This window comes from Spermophilus citellus (genome assembly GCF_964194105.1).
Source record: "Spermophilus citellus genome assembly, chromosome: X".
Taxonomy (NCBI): domain Eukaryota; kingdom Metazoa; phylum Chordata; class Mammalia; order Rodentia; family Sciuridae; genus Spermophilus; species Spermophilus citellus.
The window spans coordinates 129,759,733-129,778,974 of record NC_138190.1 but is presented as its reverse complement, the minus strand read 5'-3'; the positions used below and the strand labels follow the sequence as shown (position 1 = coordinate 129,778,974).

The following is a 19,242-nucleotide window of genomic DNA, read 5'->3' as shown; positions in this document are numbered from 1 at the left end:
TTTTCCAGTAGGTTGGGGTGGGGTAGGGGGCAAATACTTTAAAGTCTTGCTGTGGCCCAATTAGTATTCACTATACAAAGGGCTGGCTTTCAATACATAGGGAGAGTTCACAGCTGTGGGGTGTAAGTAGACAAGTTACTGTGAAAGATGTGTGAAAGATTTTATTTTGGTGCTGGATTTGGAACAGGTGTAGGTCAAGAGAATGTGTCCCATGCACCTGAATGTTCTAAGAATACTTTGATCCTGGTGAAATAGACTCTCACATTGATGTATGTTCACAGAATAATAAATAGATATTTAGGAAACAAAATGAAGGGTTTTGTTCTATGAAATTTCACCTGTGGCTTAACAAAGTAAATATGTATATATCTATAGACATATAGTTATAATGCACAGTCTGCCTTCAGCTATTTGTATCTGTGTTATATGCTTTGGAAGTGATTGCAATTTAACTCCCCAGTCCACCTGGGCAGCCCTTGGCCTAAAGCAACCTACCAGACTCCTCCCCATTAGGGCATATTCAGAGAATGCAGATACTTTATTTGAAGTTAGTATTAGCCCAAGTCAAACAGCATTACATAAACACATGAGAAAATTTCAATATCATACATTCCAAAACCAGATGGAATATTTTAAGTGTCTGCAACTTTTGTTTTGTTCCATTAGAATAAAATATTGAGAATAGGTAATAGGAATGTCAAATGATAGATGCTGTGTTTCATAAATGGAGGTGATTCTACTGTTGATTCTAGATAATTTTTTTTCCTAATTCAACTATTTAAGGGGTTGGGAAAGTAGGTGAGTAGGACAGTTCGTCCCTATCATGTGCACAGCCCTGGGTTTGAACCCAGTACCACAGACACACAAAAGAGAATACATTTAGGGGCTGAGGGCATAGTTTGGTAGTACAGTGCTTACTGGGAAAGTGCAAAGCCCTGGGTTTCAGCCCTAGAATTGCAGAAAAAAAGTATGGGAAATATATTTTTTGTGGAAAACCTTCAAAAGCTCTGTAAACTGAAAGCCATTTATGCCTTTACATATAGACATATATAATTTAATAAATGCTATCAGGGCCAACCTGAAAAATCTAGAATCCAGGATTACCACAAAGAGTCATAGCTTATCAGTAGAGTGGTATACTAGACCTGATAATAAAAGGTTCCTTCACTTCACTTCAGTTAATTCACCTCATGTACCTAATCATGTACCAAATCTGGTCTGAATTTTGTGAAGGTACAGAAGTGATGAAGATAGAACCCTTGTTTTTCTAGTGTTTTTCTTGAAGTTTATAATCTATATGTTAACCTTGGCAATGTTGACTAGCTATGTTTTCGAGGCCTATGACTTTTTTTCAAAACAGAATATAAGTAGAAATCAAGTATCATATCCTAGGGAAGTATTGTTGCATGAGATTTGCAGTCAGAAAAAATGGGTTCAAAGTCAGGCAAGAGGATTCACTGCGCACTTGTCTCAGGAAAGTCTAAGCTTCCTTGAGACTCAATCTCCTAATCTATAAAATGGGGATGGTATCTGAGCATTCTGGCACATTTTTAAATCACAGCTATTCAGAAGGCTGAGGCAGGACAATTGCAAGTTGTAGGCCAGCCTGGGCAACTTAGCAAGATCCTTGTCTCAATATAAAAAATAAACAGGACTGGGGGCATACCTGAATGGTAGAGTACCTGTGGATTCAATCTCTAATACCACAAGGAAAGTAAACAAAATAAAATGTGGATGGTAATATTTAACATAGTGTCTGGCAGAAGTGAGACATGTAAGAAATTTAATAGTCATTTCTTTCTTTCTTTGGTAAAGGATTGAACCTAGGGATTTTTTTTTTTTAATCACTGAGCCACATTCTCAACCTTTTTTTTATTTTTTATTTTGTGACAGTTTTTCAATAAGTTGCCCTAATTGGCCTCCAACTCACAATCCCTGTGTTGGCCTCTCAAGTTGCTGGAATTAGAGGTGTGCACCAGTGTTTCTGCCAATATTTATGATTCTTCATATGGAATTTCATTTAAGCTTTTGCCTAAAAGTGAAAAAATGACAAATCTGCAAATAATTTAACCAAAGAAACCAATTAGAATGGAGCTAAGTAAAAGAGTTAAAGCCATTTAAGACAAAATGTTTTTGCTACATGAGTATAAAAGAGGGATGTTTTAGAAGGAGATATCCAATGAGTATTTTTGAATGAATGAATGAATGAATGAATGAATGAATGAATGAAAAGAATTATAAGGGCATGAAAGAGAAAGTGAAAAGGGGGAGGAGAAAAAGAAAGAAGGCAGGCAGGCAGACTGTCTGGCTGCCTTGAGCACCTATGCTCTTTAATACTCTCAATCCTGGGCTCACACAATGACATATGATTCACAGCTGATGACACTGACTGTTCACTCGTTGACTTGCTGTCTTTCCTTGGGCATTTTTAGGAAAGTCAGATGAGTAACTACACTGACAGTTTTCAGACTCCCTTAGCTTGATTCTTATAATGAAATGTTCATTAGAATCAGGAGCACTCTGTGCATGGAAGGCTTCTCTTTTATTAATAGGCTACTCAACACTTCTCACGCCCCAATCTCCAATAGCAGTTCTTCCTCAATTTTGCAGTTCTCTTTTCTGAACTTATTCATAAATATAAACACCAAGTGCCATTAAAAGGTATCAATAGCATGAAGCCTGTGTAAAGGGTCTTCTCAAGTTAAAAATTTATTTATCATCTTAGGAAATCTCTGAGTAAGCTGTGTGTTTAGAATGAGTTCCCTTCCCCACTAGCCTTTTGCTGTCTTTTCAATCAATGATTTCTTGTCTTCAAACCTTATCACTTTTTTTTTAAACTCTGGTAATAACTGTGTTCTGTTCTTTACAAGGAAAGTGGGCCAGCTGTGGTGTACACCTGTGATCCCAGCCAGGTGGGAGGTTGAGGCAGGACTATCACAAGTTCAAGGCCAGCCTCAGCAACTTAGTGAGGCCCTAAATACTTAGTAAGACCCTGTCTCAAAATAAAATGTAAAACAGGCTGGGGATGTGGCTCAGTGTCAAAGCACCCCTGGGTTCAAACCCCAGTACAAAAAGAAAAGAAGGGAAATTCAGGGAGGAAATTGAAATGCATTTCAGAATTTGTTTCTACTATGATTTTTGTGAAAGTATCATATAATTATATTGCATTTCTTTTTTCAGATTGGCAAGTTATGTGCCCATTCTCAACAACGCCAGTATAGATCTGCTTATTATCCTGAAGATCTGTTTATTGACAAGAAAGTGTTAAAAGTTGCTCGTGTAGAACATGAAGAAACCTTGTCCAGCCGAAGAAGGTGAGGTGTTTTTTTTTTTTTTTCTGTGTTTCAGCATACAATTAGCAATTGTGTTTAAGGTCAAAAACCACTGGAGTGAAGTTTTGTAAATACATGTTATTTAGTTCTTCTGTGTGGAGTGCTTAATTAAATTCCATTATCTGTTAATGTTAAAGAAAAAAGATATTTTATTATATCTGAGTCATATTTAAATGTAAACTTTCCATATGTAAATAACTAGAATAGCAACACAGACTGGAATGAACTTCCCTATTCAAGATCCTTTATTGAGTAAACAATATTTTGTACATACAATCAGGTACTACCGTTTCATGGCTTGATTTGTGAGTCTTCCCATTATTAACAGTGAAGCAGGATTAAGTTTATCAGAAAGACACTGACAAGACCCACTCATGTATACACATACACACACATGCATATACTGCACACTTTATATACTCTTTTTAAAGCAATAAAAGGAAGGATCTAGTTTATATTTCTTGAAACAACAGTCAAGGGACAAAATATGACTTCTTATTCCTTTTACTTTCACTCAGCCCATCTAGCTTCCCTCCAACCCTGTTCTAATTCCTTGGTTATACTTGAGGGGTGGAAATTAGATGGGAAGCACATCACAACTGAGAATTTCCATACCCAAAAAGCTAACTCTGTCACTGGTTCAAAAATTGATGGCATGAGCTCTTCTTCCTGTTGATTTTGAGGGACTTGGCCTATAGATGGAAAATTAAGTCTGGAGTAATAGCACATGCCTGTAATCCCAGCAGCTCAGGAGGTTGAGGCAGGAGGATCACAAGTACAAAGTCAACCTCAACAATTTAGCGAAGCTCTAAGCAACTCAATGACACCCTGTCTCAAAAAAATAAAAAGGGCTAGGGATGTGGCTTAGTGATTAAATACCCCTGGGTTCAATCCCCAGTACCAAAAAAAAATTAAGAGATGAAATAAGTAATATATCAGATTTGGTGTAAGTTATTTAATTCCTCTTGATTTACTATAGGAAGTTTTGAAATAGTAATTCTGAGCCTTATATGGTTCAGTTTAGAATAAGAGAAGGCGTAATGTAGCTTGAGAGAGCATGTGTGCCCCAAGGAAATAATGCAAAATGTTCCATTTTCTTTTCTCTTGCTGACTTCCAATTTAATAGATTTCTAGTTTCCTTATAGCAGCCTAGTTAAAGTGCAATTCAAGAACCTCTGGGAGTCACAGAGACCTTTTGGGGTGTCAGTAAGTTTCTGTGAGATCTTCCTTTGGTAACTGTATATCTGAGTGGAGCTAGAGTTTGTTTATATATTTCTTTTTTTTCTTTTTTTAATTGGTTGTTCAAAACATTACAAAGCTCTTGACATATCATATTTCATACATTAGATTGAAGTGGGTTATGAACTCCCAATTTTACCCCATATACAGATTGCAGAATCACATCGGTTACACATCCACAATTTTACATAATGCCCTATTAGTAATTGTTGTATTCTGCTACCTTTCCTATCTTCTAATATCCTCCCTCCCCTCCCCTCCCATCTTCTCTCTCTACCCCATCTACTGTAATTCATTTCTCTCCTTGTTTATTTTCCCATTCCCCTCACAACCTCTTATATGTAATTTTGTATAACAATGAGGTTCTCTCTCCATTTCCATGCAATTTCCCTTTTCTCTCCCTTTCCCTCCCACCTCATGTCTCTGTTTAATGTTAATCTTTTCTTCCTGCTCTTCCTCCCTGCTCTGTTCTTAGTTGCTCTCATTATATCAAAGAAGACATTTGGTATTTGTTTTTTAGGGATTGGCTAGCTTCACTAAGCATAATCTGCTCTAGTGCCATCCATTTCCCTGCAAATTCCATGATTTGTCATTTTTTAGTGCTGCGTAATACTCCATGGTGTATAAATGCCACATTTTTTTATCCATTCATCTATTGAAGGGCATCTGGGTTGGTTCCACAGTCTAGCAATTGTGAATTGTGCTGCTATGAACATCGATGTGGCAGTATCCCTGTAGTATGCTCTTTTAAGGTCTTCAGGGAATAGTCCGAGAAGGGCAATAGCAGGGTCAAATGGTGGTTCCATTCCCAGCTTTCCCAGGAATCTCCAAACTGCTTTCCAAATTGGCCGCACCAGTTTGCAGTCCCACTAGCAATGTATAAGAGTACCCTTTTCCCCACATCCTCACCAGCACTTGTTGTTGTTTGACTTCATAGTGGCTGCCAATCTTACTGGAGTGAGATGGTATCTTAGGGTGGTTTTGATTTGCATTTCTCTGACTGCTAGAGATGGTGAGCATTTTTTCATGTACTTGTTGATTGATTGTATGTCCTCCTCTGAGAAGTGTCTGTTCAGGTCCTTGGCCCGTTTGTTGATTGGGTTATTTGTTTTCTTATTGTTTAATTTTTTGAGTTCTTTGTATATTCTGGATATTAGGGCTCTGTCTGAAGTGTGAGGAGTAAAAATTTGTTCCCAGGATGTAGGCTCCCGATTTACCTCTCTTATTGTTTCTCTTGCTGAGAAAAAACTTTTCAGTTTAAGTAAGTCTTGTTTATATATTTCAACCAAAACAAAATTGCAACAGATTAAATACAGAAGTCAGTAGGAGACGCTACCTGTATTCTAACAAGTCAGACAGTAAAGATATCTTGCAAAAAGAAACAAATGTTACTTTTGTCATTAATTTATTAACAAAATGTTATTTATATTTACACATTTTGAATATATGATGGCTAATTTTATTTATTTATTTATTTTTTTTAAAGAGAGTGAGAGAGAGAGAGAGAGAGAGAATTTCTTAATATTTATTTTTTAGTTCTCGGCGGACACAACATCTTTGTTGGTATGTGGTGCTGAGGATCGAACCCGGGCCGCACGCATGCCAGGCGAGCGCGCTACCGCTTGAGCCACATCCCCAGCCCTGATGGCTAATTTTAAATTAATAATAGGTCTTAATTTTTTCTGAGTTTTAATTTCTAAAATAGTAAATATTATTAAATATATAATATATAAACTAAAACTTTTGAAGTTCTTCAATTATTTTTAAGATTGTAAAGGAATTATAATAGTCTTATTACTACATAATGAATTACCAAAAACAACTATAATTATTATGTTACAGTTTATGTCCATCAGAAATATTGAAATGGTTAAGTAGGTGGTTCTCAAAGTCTCTAAGGAATTTTCAGTCAAGATGTTGCCTGGGGTTGCAGTGTGGTTTGGGTTTTGTTTGTTTGTTTTTGGTTCTGGGAATGAAACCCAGATCTATACCCCCAGCCTAGAGCTACGATTTGACTAAGGCTAGAGTCAAAATGGCTCACTTAGAGGTTTGGCAAGTTAGTGCTGCTTGTTGGAAGGAGGCCTGAGTTCCTCGCTAGGTAGACCTCTGAAACAACATGGCAATTGGCTTCCCCACAATAAGTGATCCATGGAAGAAAGCAAAGAGGAAGCTGTATCATCTTTAATGACCTAGTATTAGAAGTGACACACCATTAATTCTGACAGATTTGTTCGAAACAAGTATTAATACATATTTAAGAGGAGGGAAATCAAGCTCCACTTCTTGAAGAGAGGCGTACCAAGAAATTTATGGACCAGCCTCCTAACACCACGATATTTGAGAATCATTTTTTTTCAGCCACTTAGGGGTTCTTTGGGACATTTTTGTCACTCTGGAATGACAGAATTAGGCCATATATCAAGACCCTCTTTACCTTCTGCTTGTCCTTTGTTCATTGTTTTCCATTGCCTTCACTCTTGGCCTGAACCACTGAAGCTCCTAAGGAATTAACCTCAGTCCATGTAAGACATTAACTTTTAAATAATGAAAACCCCTTCTGTATTTAACTGAAGTGAATACATACATATACATGTGTATATGTAGTTATAGATATATGATACATACCATATATATGATATATCTTATCATAGTATATGAGGTATCATATACTTACAGATATATGATACATACCATATATCTATATCTATATATTCAGTTCAACAGGAATTTATTTAAAACTTTTTAGTGGAATAATATATACTGGGTAGTGAAAATACCAATAAATAGTCCCTGTTCTTCAGCTCAGTCTAATGGGGAAATAGACTTTAAATGCAAACAATTCCAAAGATAGTGTTATGAGAACTAAAGCCAAAGAATTCCAGAGTACAGAGGCAAGCTACATGGAAAGACAGGACGTCTGCCCAGGGAAATTAGAGTTGAGGCTTTATGAAGGAAGTGGTATATGAATTTGTAACAAAACCACATGTGGAGCTTTTTCAAAGTAAACATACCAATCTAGTTCTATATTGAAACTGCCCTGTTCAGTATGTACAATTTTATGTATAATTAAAAATTAGAATAAATAAAATTTAAAAACAGAAATTGTCCTGTTGATCCAGAGGTATATCAAGGTCCTGCTGCCATGGCTTCTGTCATGGTTTCTGTCTCATTCACCATACCAGGCTGTTGGTCTTCCAGGGAAAGGAAAAATTGTCTGGTCAACCAGGTATGACATTGTTTTTAGAGTCATTTTTGAACTTGTAGCTAACCTCAAATAAAATAAAAGAGAAATCAACAAAATCTATAGACTTGAGTAAGTGGCAGTTAGACAGGGCTCCTTTGGGTATTGGGAGAATGAACCTGCCTCATGATGTTCCCATCTTTTCTTTCTTTTTTTTTTTTTTGCTAGATGAAGCCTTAGAGTCTGATATGGAGCCTTTCTTTCTGAATTTTCTAACAGAAGGATTGAACAAAACAACAGCAGCATGTCTGATTTCATTCAACTCCTTCAAATAATCGTAAACTTTCTTAGAGGAAAGGAGTGGGGATTAAGATGATCTCTTGCTAAATGCGCTTCCCCCCCACACACAATCTGATGTTATCAGAAGTGTTTGTTTTGGCAGAGTGTTAGTACCTCTATAAATTTCTCAGTGTGTTCTGCACAGCATTTCATACTGTCCAGAAAAATATATGCGTGCCTCTAGCACTCCCCACACCCATGCCCAAGCTCCATCCTCAGTAGTTAAAAATATGATCATTCTAAAGGAACCCTATTGCAGCATTCAATCTGTTGAGGTTGTGAGGGAGCTGTCTGAATCTGATTATGACTTGAAAAGCCCTTTGCCTTATTAAAATAACAACACACAAAGAAATGCAGAATTCCTTTGGTAGCATTCAGAAGTCATCTGTTTGTTTTGTCTGCCCCCAACTGGGTAGTTTGCAACACACAACTAATCTTAGAAATAGCTTAGTTCAATTTAAAGGCGATTTTATACTCAACGGGTGGTCTATATATGGCACTTGGGGTTCCTTTAAGGGATAACTATTGAAAATATCTGTCATCAAATTTAAAACAGTGAGAGTCAAACAAGATGCACATGTAGAAGAACCAAAATAGAAGCAATCAGATCTTCACAGCCCCTTCCACCTCCAATATTTTCAGCACATCTTAGCCTCTCCATCCCTGACTCTCCTGAATGGTTTCTTTACCACTTCCCTTGTGGTACTATTTACCTTGTCATTTCCATATTCCAAAAACTATTTGGTAGAAAATATGAGCATACCTTTCCATTTTCCAAACCCTAAATCTATAGTCAAATAGCCCAACTTGCATCTATATACCAAGCTTCTGTCCCAGCTGATAACAGTTCCTCCATCCTTGTGAAATTATATTTATGTGTTAACAGCCATCTGCATCCTCTCCTTCCCCTCTGTGTTGGTCTAAAGGAGCAATGGATTACATGACACTACTAAATGACCTAGAAATAAAAGAACAAAGGTGTTCTCAGCTCCCTTATTGAAAATCAGTACTTCTCTCACTTCCCCTTGGACTACTTCTCTAACTTTGGCTAGGCAGCTTTGAAAGCCTTTCATCTTCTGACTAAAACCACAAATGTCCTGAGTGAATGAGAAAATTTAAAGTCTGGTATAAAAATCATTCTATCTTATGGAACTTCTGTCTTATAGGACTCTACTTCTTTCAATATTTGTCATCACCTTCTGTATGCTGAGCATTGTGTGAGGGGTAGGAGGAGCTCCTAGTCTAGTTAGGGAGACAGACAAATAAATAATTTCATATGTTGGGGGTGAGTGCCAAAACAGAGCTATGTAAAAGAGTCACAGCATCACAGATGAGGAAGCTAGCAGCTCTGCTGGGAGAGTCAAGAAAGGCTACTTGGAAAAGGCATCTTTTGAGCTCAGCCCTAAGAATAAGTAGAAATTCAACAGATGGAAGAGGGAAGGAAGGTGTTCCAGGCAAAGGGAACAAGATGTGAAAAAGTATTCTAATCTTCAGAAGTTCAGAAAGTTGTTTGGGATCAAATTGAAAGGCTCCTTCCCACAGAATTAGGTATGATCTTGTACCATTCCAATCTTAGTTATTTGATTTTATGTACTTTTTTTGCATTTTCAATTATTTTTTAAACAGTGAGCTTGTATTACTTTACAGTAACAAAAAAAAGAACCTTAATAATAATAATAAAAAAAGTTCAGGGGCTGCAGTCAGGGATGAAAGGCTGTTTTTATTTGCAGTGGTTTCCAATTAGTGCTGCTTTGATGCCTGCCCAAGCAAATCATTGCAAGAAAGCAAAGGCGATCCCCTCCCCCATAACCACAGACCAGGACGCCCCTCTCTCTAGGATGATGGAAGCCTTCCAGGGAAGATCACATGCCCCCAGCAGCAATATTTCAAAATGGCTCATGCATGCAAAGGAGCCCTATCCTTTAGTTCCACATTTAATAGACTGAAAGGCAACCTCTATGAAGAGACTCTTTTTCCTGAGCAGATTGTCAGAAGCAAATGTTGGGTTTGTCCTGAGAACCACAGGCTCCACTATTTAAATGGCAATGGTATGTTCAGCATGTTAGAATTCAGAATAAAGTGGAGTTAGAATCAAAGAGCAATCCCTTCAATCAAATTGTTTTCCTATCTCAGGCAACTAATTGTCCATATTTTCTAGAAACAATTCAGTTGAACAGGCTGCCTTAGTTCATGGGTGGAGATTCTTTTGTTGTCTTCATGGGCTACTAGCACAAAGGAAAAATCGGGACTGGGTCATACGTGGGTAATTAATATGTCATTTAATTTAGCTTCAGGTGTCTTTATAAAGAGAAAAATAGAAAGATTTGGCAAATCTCCTTTTAAAATTAGAAGCCAAAGAATATAAAGCATTATTTAAGAAAACATACAAATATACTTAATTGTCACATAGAAGCAAGTTTAGGAAGGAATGACAGGAAGATACAAAGAGAAGTAGAATCAAGAAAGGCACAGTAAACTCGGTAGGGGGTAAACTACTCCTGTCACACTCTGCTGCCATGGTGTCAGAGGACATTATCACCTGTTGTTGCTGTCCTTTTTGAAAAGCTCATTGACTCTCCAACAGTTTAGAAAGCCTTCTTTTTTTTCTGTCCTCCAAAATAGTATGTTTGGATTTATTTTAAAGAGTTTGAGTTTCTTTTGGCAACCAAGATTTATTTTCTCACAGTAATGCAGAAGCTTTTGCATAAAAGAATGGCATGCACTATAATAACACTGCCATTTGGGACTCTGGGGGTATTGGAGTTTGGTAGCTGTGTTGTTCTCCAACTGATGGGTACTACTTCATCCCACAAAGCTGAGAATTATTTGAGAAGCAACTTATTTTTTATTATTTTGCAGTGATAGAAATGAAACCCAGGTTCTCATGCATGCTAGGTAAGTTAGGCAAGTACTCTGCAATGGAGCTACACCTGAAGTTCCTATTTCATTATTCTAAGGTTCCTTTCCAATCATTATTTTATTTTATTTGATTCTATTTATTTATTCTATTTATTTTATTTATTCTATTTATTTATTTATTTATTCTATTTATTTTATTTTATTCTATGTGACTTCTAATGGATATAATACACACTGAGAACCATAAATAACTCAATAAACAAACCTATGCAGAAGAATAGATTTTGGGCTGGGGAGGTAGCTCAGTAGTAGATCACTTGCCTGGCATGTACAAGACCCTGGGTTTAATCCCCAATACTGACAAAAAAAAAGTTTGAAAAAAATAAATGTGAAACTTTATTCAAGTGAAAAGTCAGGAAGGAAATATACCTAAATATTAACAATGATTATCTCTAGCAGTGGGATGTGAATGTTTTTTTTTCTTCTACCTTTCTTTATTTTTACTACCCACAATGAGTGTATGTTTCTTTTATAATGAAAAAGAAAATCAAAAGCCTTTATAAACGATGAGGGAAAAAATATAATGTAACCATAGGTTACAGATTTACAGTGCTAAAGTTGCATATCTTATAAATTTCCATTCTCATTGCTCACCTGTATGTTTACTTCGTGTCCATCCCACTCTGTTTTCCCAAGTTCTCCTGCCTCCTTCCATTCTTCCAATTGGCAGCTCTCCCCACACAGTAGACAAGCCTCTCTTTCTCTTAGAGATATTTCTTACCTCTTCTGTACTCAATTTTTGGAAGGACATGGTGATAGCTTTATTGAAATATAATCCACATGCCATACAATTCATCCTTTTAAAGTACATAATTCAATCAATTGAGTATATTCACAGATATTCAGCCAACAGCACAATCAATTTTAGCAGTATTTCATCACCTCAAGAAGAAATCTTGTACTTTTTCACTATTGTCTCCCTATCCCCTTATTTCTCCCAGCCTCAAATAACCACAAATCTACTTTATATCTCTATAGACTTGCCTATTCTGAATATTTAAATGTAAATGGAATCATATAATATGTTGTCTTTCGTGACTGGCTTCTTTCATTTAGCATAGCATTTTCAGAGTTCATCCATGTTGTAGCCTCTGTCAGAATTCTATTCCTTTTTAAGCCTTAATAGTATTCAATTGAATGTATATACCACATTTTGTTTATTCATAAGAAAATTGACATTTATCTTGTTCTACCATGTGGCTGTTGTTGATAGAGCTGCTGTGAACATGTACTTGTCTGAGTACTTTTTATCAATCTTTTTTGGTATATACGTAAGTGTGGAATTGCTGGGTTATTTGGTAACTCTGTGTTTAACTTTATGAGTACCTGCCAACTACTTTTCCACAGTGGTGGTGCCATTTTGCATTCTCACCAGCAATATGTGGGGTTTCCAGTTTCTCTACATCCTCATCAACACTTGTTGTGGTCTGTGTAAAGTGGTATCTCAATGTAGTTTTGATTTGTAATTCTCTGATGACTAACTAATATTTTTATTTTGACTTTATCTCAGCCTTTTACATCTGATTCTTAAATTCTTAGAAACAAATCCCTGTGAAGGCCACCACCACTACCTTCCTACAAGGCTCAGAGAAAAAAAAATTCAGTTTCTATACCACATGAGTCAAGAGGTTTACTCAGCCCATTAGCTAGCTAGATTTTTGTGTGTTTTTTTTAATGTGTGTGTGTGTGTTTAGATTTTTTGTGTTATTTGTTTTTGTATTAGTTGAGATTGAACCCAGGGGCTCTCACCATTGAAATACATCTCTGGCCCTTTTTCTTTTTTCTTTCTTTCTTTTGGGTACTGGGGATTAAGTACTAGGTTAAGAACCCAGGGGTACTTAACCTCTGAGACACATCCCCAGCCCATTTTATTTTTTATTTCTGTTTTATTTTGTTTTGTTTGTTGTTGTTTTCTGCTTTTGTTGGGGGGGGGTACTAGGGATTGAACCCAAGGGTGCATAACCACTGAGCTACATCCCCAGTTATTTATAATTTTTATTTTGAGACAGGGTCACACTCAGTTGCTTAGAGCCTCACTAAGTTGTTGAGGCTGACCTTGAATTATAATCTTCCTTCCTCAGCCTCCCAAATCACTGGGATTACAGGTGTGCACAACCACATCCAAACTTTTTCTTTTATCTTGGTATAAGGTCTTCTAAGTTGCTCAGGCTGGACTTGAACTTGCTATCTCCATGAATCAGCCTTCTGAGCCAAGTGGCTGGGATTACAGATGTGTGTCATTGTGCCTGGTATGTCTGAGAGTGTGTGTGTGTGTGTGTGTGTGTGTGTGTGTGTGTGTGTGTATGTGTGTGTGTGTCTTAAGCTAGCTAGTCTTTGAAAAATAATACCAGAAAAACATCTGTTGAGAGAGAACATGGTTGTGCCTATTAATACCCACATCAAAAGATGAGGGATTTTAATTATATTGTGCACATGAAGTTATCTGGAATTTAAATTTTTTAAAAAATTAAATTTTTTAGTTGTAGTTGGATGCAATACTTTTATTTTATTTATTATTATGTGGTGCTGAGGATCAAACCATGGGCCTCACACATGCTAGACTAGCACTCTACTGCTGAGCCATAACTCCAGCCCTGGAAATTAATTTTTTTAAATCTTTATTTTATTTATTTTTATGTGGTGCTGAGGATCAAACCCAGTGCATCACACGTACGAGACAAGCACTCTACCACTGAGCCACACCCCCAGCCCCTGGAAATTAATTTTTTAAAAATTATCTTTCATACATAAATTTATCTGTATAATACATACTTCATATATATAGTGTGTTTCTATTCTATAGATTCATGGCAATGGTAATATTGGCCATAGCTAATATCACAGAGGGACAATTCTGCTTACTTGTGTGAGTACTGTGGTAAACACTTAGTGAGATAGTTGCTATCATTATCTTCCTTTTACAGATGAGAAAACTGAAGTTCAGAGAAAGTTAGAATTTGCCTAAGTTTCATTGCTGCATAAGTGGGGGAGTAGCTGGGTTTTGAAAATCACTTAGGTTAGACTCTAAAGTCAGTATTCTTAGCTATTGCTCATCATAGGATTGAAGAGGTTATTCTGAGAACCAGACCATAATTATAACATGGTTGTAAAATAAAACTGTGTTATCAGTTCAAAATAACAAATTCAAAAGTAAGTTGTAAAAAAAAACAGTCCCATTTTGTCCATTCTATATGTCCTGGAGAGGTAATACATACTCTATGAAGTAGTATGACCTTTTATTTCTCTAAGTTACCTCATTCAAGTTTAAAAGAGTTTCTCTGAGTTCTAGAATATGATAACCCAAGATTGTGTTACACTATCCACATTCCTTGTGGTTTTATTAGATTTTTATCTTTACCCTTCCAAGTAATATCCTTCCATACTAAAGTGGAAGGTCTTATGTTTATTACAATCCCTCATCCCCTTGACATTTAGATCCAATCTCATCTGGATCTTCTTCAACTTGTCAATGATCTTTATGTTCAGAGAAGAAAATTATAAAGTTGGGAGGAATGGAGAAAATCAGGGTACTTGTATTTTCAACTTCTTGGGAAATCAAATGAAGGCCTTGCTGTGGGTTAGATTTTTCTTGCCCTGAGTTACGTTAATCAGAGTGGGTGTGGAGGTAGGAGAACTTAAGGGAAACTCTTTCATTAAAAAGAAGACCATGGTTTCCCATGGACTAATGGCCACATTTCATTTCCTCATGGAGTGGGGAGAATTACTCAGCCTTAGCCTTTAGTCTTTCAGTTTCCACTCTTGGGGACTGTATTATTACCTTGTAAAACAGAGCATCTCTCCTATTAGCTGTTAATTGAACCCATCTTTTTCCTCTGTGAGAAACTAATGTTGACTTTTATTTTCAGGGCTCTGTATTGAGCCTCTTCTCTTTGAAGATTGATGATACTCAGACACCAGGAGTAGGCTGTGAGGGGAGTAGGGGCACAGCAGGCAGTAGCTGTTGGGGTATCAGGTGTTATATATGTCCCAATAACCTTTCATGAGTCGTTCTGTCCATCACCCTGGCTTTCCTGTGAGTCTTTATGAACATGTGCTGAGAGCTAGTTTGTTCTTGTTCTATCCCCCACTCAAGTTATTAGATGAAATGAATAGTTTATGGTAATAAAATGGAAAATGGCATTAAGTGCAAGATAATCACTTCCACCATTTTGGACAGATCTTAAGACAAACCTCAAAAAGCATTTTAGGGCTTGTGACTTCCACCAGTGTCCAAATAAAATTCAAAGGCCCATCCATTCTTAGCCTGGAGACAAAATTGATAATTATTTCACTGCCAGAAAATTCCCTGGCCAGAGTCTTCAAAAACTTTGTGTAGACTTAGGGTAGATTTGGATGTGAAGAGCACTTTAACTTTCTATCAGGGACATTGTTTTAGAAAATAAAGTGCATTTTATTTTTTTTTGTTTACCACTGGACATCTATATATAGATATTTAAATATTTCTTCATAAATATGTTCACTTCTCTCCAGTTTATGGTGTCACTTTGTATATACATATGCAGCTGAAACAAGATAATAGGCAAGAAATTTCGCTGGTATATGTGTGTTTATATACATTTTCATATATAATATGTTCTCACTGTCTCTCTCTCACACACACATCACATACACACACATTTGTCTTATCATACACAGCATAAAAAACAAAGCAAATAAATAATAAAATATACTAGAGCCCTCTGACCTTCCCTCCCGCTCATAGGACCATAATATACAGACGAAGAACAAAGAAACCTTGCTCCTTTAGCAGATATGTGTTACTCTGACTATATTACCAGGAGAATTTCATAAAGCTTACACTGTTCTGAGCACCCTGTGATTCTGATCTGCAACCATTAGCCAGAGCCTATATGGAAAGGGGCCATCTCTAGGGTAATAGCATTGTAAATTACAATCAATGCACTCAATTACACTCAGAAACCAAAAGATATGTAGTGCTCCAGTATGCCTTGTAATCAGCACCTTTGAGAATGTAGGTAACAGCATTCTGAACAAAAAAAATGGAAGCTGCCAAATGTGTTAGAAAATGGATGTTAGAATTAAATCATCATTCAGATACGAATAGTACCTTATATGGTAGGCAGCCTTTTTTCCCCTAATATCATTTTATTTATTAAAAAAACTAAATTGTGGCCTTGTAGCCAAGAATGTCTTTAAAAATCATTTATTGCACTAATCAGCCTGGCAGAGCCTTTCTATCATGCTGATAAGGAAATTAAACTTTTCTCATACTGAGTTTACTTGCCTCTTATGCACAGATGTTTTGTTTTTGTTTCAGAGAACTAATTCAGAAGTTGAAGTCTTTCATCAGCTTCTATAATGCTTTGCCTGGCTACATCTGCAGCCATAGCCCTGTGGCCGAAAATGACACCCTGTGCTGGAATGGACAAGAACTCGTGGAGAGGTAATCTTTTTTAATAGTTAAATATAGCAATATTTGACAAATAATCATCATATGTTCATCTGAAAGTTAATTCTTATTTGCCATTTTTTCACAAGTAATTCTATACAAAACATAAATATGAGTATCTTTGATGTTTGGATTCTGTGTATAACTCAGAGCTCTTATAGAATTTACAAACTTAGAAACACATAGAGAACTGTGCATCCAGGGGCATTTTACAAAGAGCTTCTTTCTTCTCTTCATTATGTAAATATGGTTTGAAGAAATAATATTCATACTAATAGCTATCATTTCTTAAACATTATCTATGTATTAAGCACCAAGCTAAGTGCTTCATATCAATTCTTTTCAGTTTTTCAACAGTCCTATTAAATGAATACTATTATTTTCCCCCATTTTACAGAGGAAGATGGGGGTTTAAAAGAAAGGGGAGTACCATTTCACTGAGCAATTTTACTGAAATGTTTGTCATTTGAGTATTGATATAATCTATGTTGTCCTCATCTGTAAAGAATTTGCTCATCACTGACAAAGAAACAATATATATTCATTTATTCAGCAAATATTTACTGGACACCTTCTAAGTGCTAGGCATGTTGAACTGAACAAAACAAAGTTCCCTATCCTCGTGAGTTTTAATTCTATAGAACTAATAGTATTTCTAACCTTCTTTACTTTATGCTTGTGAGCAATATCTTGTGATTAAGGAATTAGATCCAGAGGGTAGAATTCTTAGGAAATCACAGAGTTGACGAAGATGATTTTAAAAACATTTGTACAAGTAACAGTGTGTTGTAGAGGAGAACACAGAAGAGACCCAAAATCAAGTTCTGAGTCTTTCAAATTAGTTTCTTAACTTAAGGAAAGTGATTTGTTCTCTCTAGGCCTCGGTTTCCCATTTAAAAATGAGGTGGTTGGATTAGAGACCTTCCAGTTTTGATAGTCTGTGTGCTTTTATTCCTTAATAACTTATTCATTCATACCTTCAGCTTTCATCTTTTGAGATATTATGTCTTAGGCACCATCATAGGCACTAGGGATACAGTGTAAAGAAGGAAAGCTTTGATGAGCTTACTTTCTATTGGGTCCCAATACCAGGACATAAAATGCTGAATGAAGTTTATTCACAGTTCATTGTAATGGGTGACAGAAGGCTCTGGAGTCAGAACTTGGATTTGTATCTCAGTTCTGCTACATACTGTGTATGGCCTTGGGTAAGTCACTGGACCTGTAGAAAATCTCAAGGTCCTCCTCTGTAAGGGCATCTAATAGAGTTATTGTAAATACTAAGTAAGGTCATATGTCTAAAGCCCTTAGCACACTGGCACATACTGGAAGCTCAATGCATGTTACTTATCTTTTTCCTGTCTTCCTCTTCTAACTCTCCTCTTCCCAATACAAAATGGAACAAATACCTGAACATGTTTTTTTTTTTTCCCCTCACCTAAATCCTTTTACTGACATGGGACACTGAGAATGAGGGTGCATGCCATCCTGGTTGAGGCATTGAACTTGCACAGAGATAGACTTCTCTATATCAGCAAATGTTGAATCAAGATGGAGAGATTAATGTCCACATGCACCCTACTGTACTCTGGAGAAACAGTGTGTGTTTGACCTCCTAAAAACCTCATGAGGTACTAAGTCAAATCATGAAAATGTATTTAACTGTTTTGACATATTTTTTTTTTAATTTTCAGAGAAAAGGGATGTTATTTGACTTTATAAAAAGCTGATGCTTCAAAACAGGTATAAGCAATATATTATTAGAAAAGAAAATACTCATGGGTCAAATATGTGTTTCTTGCATAAACTTGATGAGAAACTATCCTAGTTATTTGTCCACTGTATGTTAATGTGGTGAGACTAATTCCTGAATATTTATTTGTTTTAAGAAGCATGCATATATGTGTATGTGTGTGTGTATACACACACACACACACACACACACACACACACATACTGGGGATTGAACTCAGGGTCACTTGGCCACGGAGCCACATCCCCAGCCCTATTTTGTATTTTATTTAGAGACAAGGTCTCACTGAGTTCCTTAGGGCCTCGCCGTTTCTGAGGCTAGCTTTAAACTCGCCATCCTCCTGCCTCAGCCTCCCGAGCTGCTGGAATTACAGGCATATGCCACTGAATCCCGCTATCTTTTCATTGTTATTCTTTGAGCCAGGGTCTACTAAGTTTCCCAGGCTGACTAGAAAATTGCAATTCTCGGGGCTGGGGATGTGGCTCAAGCGGTAGCGCGCTCGCCTGGCATGCGTGCGGCCCGGGTTCGATCCTCAGAACCACATACCAACAAAGATGTGTGTCCGCCGAGAACTGAAAAATAAATATTAAAAATTCTCTCTCTCTCTCTCTCTCTCTCTCTCTCTCCCTCTCCTCTCTCTTTAAAAAAATAAATAAATAAATAAATTCTTAAAAAAAAAAAAAAAAAGAAAATTGCAATTCTTCTGCTTCATTGGGTTTAGAGGTGTGCACCACCATACCTGGCTAAGTAACATCTTTCAACCATGGTTCTTTATTAAAAAGGAAATTTTAATTTACAATATATTTTTATTAGTGTGTTCATTCATTTACTCATTTAACAAATATTTGAGCACCCACTATATATCAAGCACTAATATTGGACTGGGAATGTAGCTCAGTGGTAGAGCACTGGCCTAGGATATGTGAGGCCCTGGGTTCAATCCCCAGTATTACAAAAACAAACAACAAAACCCACTAATGATATATTTTCTATTGCTTAAGAAAAAAACCCACATGATATAATTAATCCAAAATATTATCTTCCCAGG

General features: G+C 36.6%; 1 protein-coding gene across 1 annotated transcript in view; it reads left to right on the top strand.

Moving 5' to 3' along the window:
• Nucleotides 1–19,242, top strand: part of GPC3 (glypican 3) — a 402,701-nt gene that overhangs the window by 258,963 nt on the left and 124,496 nt on the right. The window contains exons 4-5 of the mRNA XM_081277492.1: nt 3,181–3,314; nt 16,310–16,435. Of these exons, the coding sequence (XP_081133618.1) occupies nt 3,181–3,314; nt 16,310–16,435 (260 nt within the window). The remainder of the gene's footprint in view (nt 1–3,180; nt 3,315–16,309; nt 16,436–19,242) is intronic.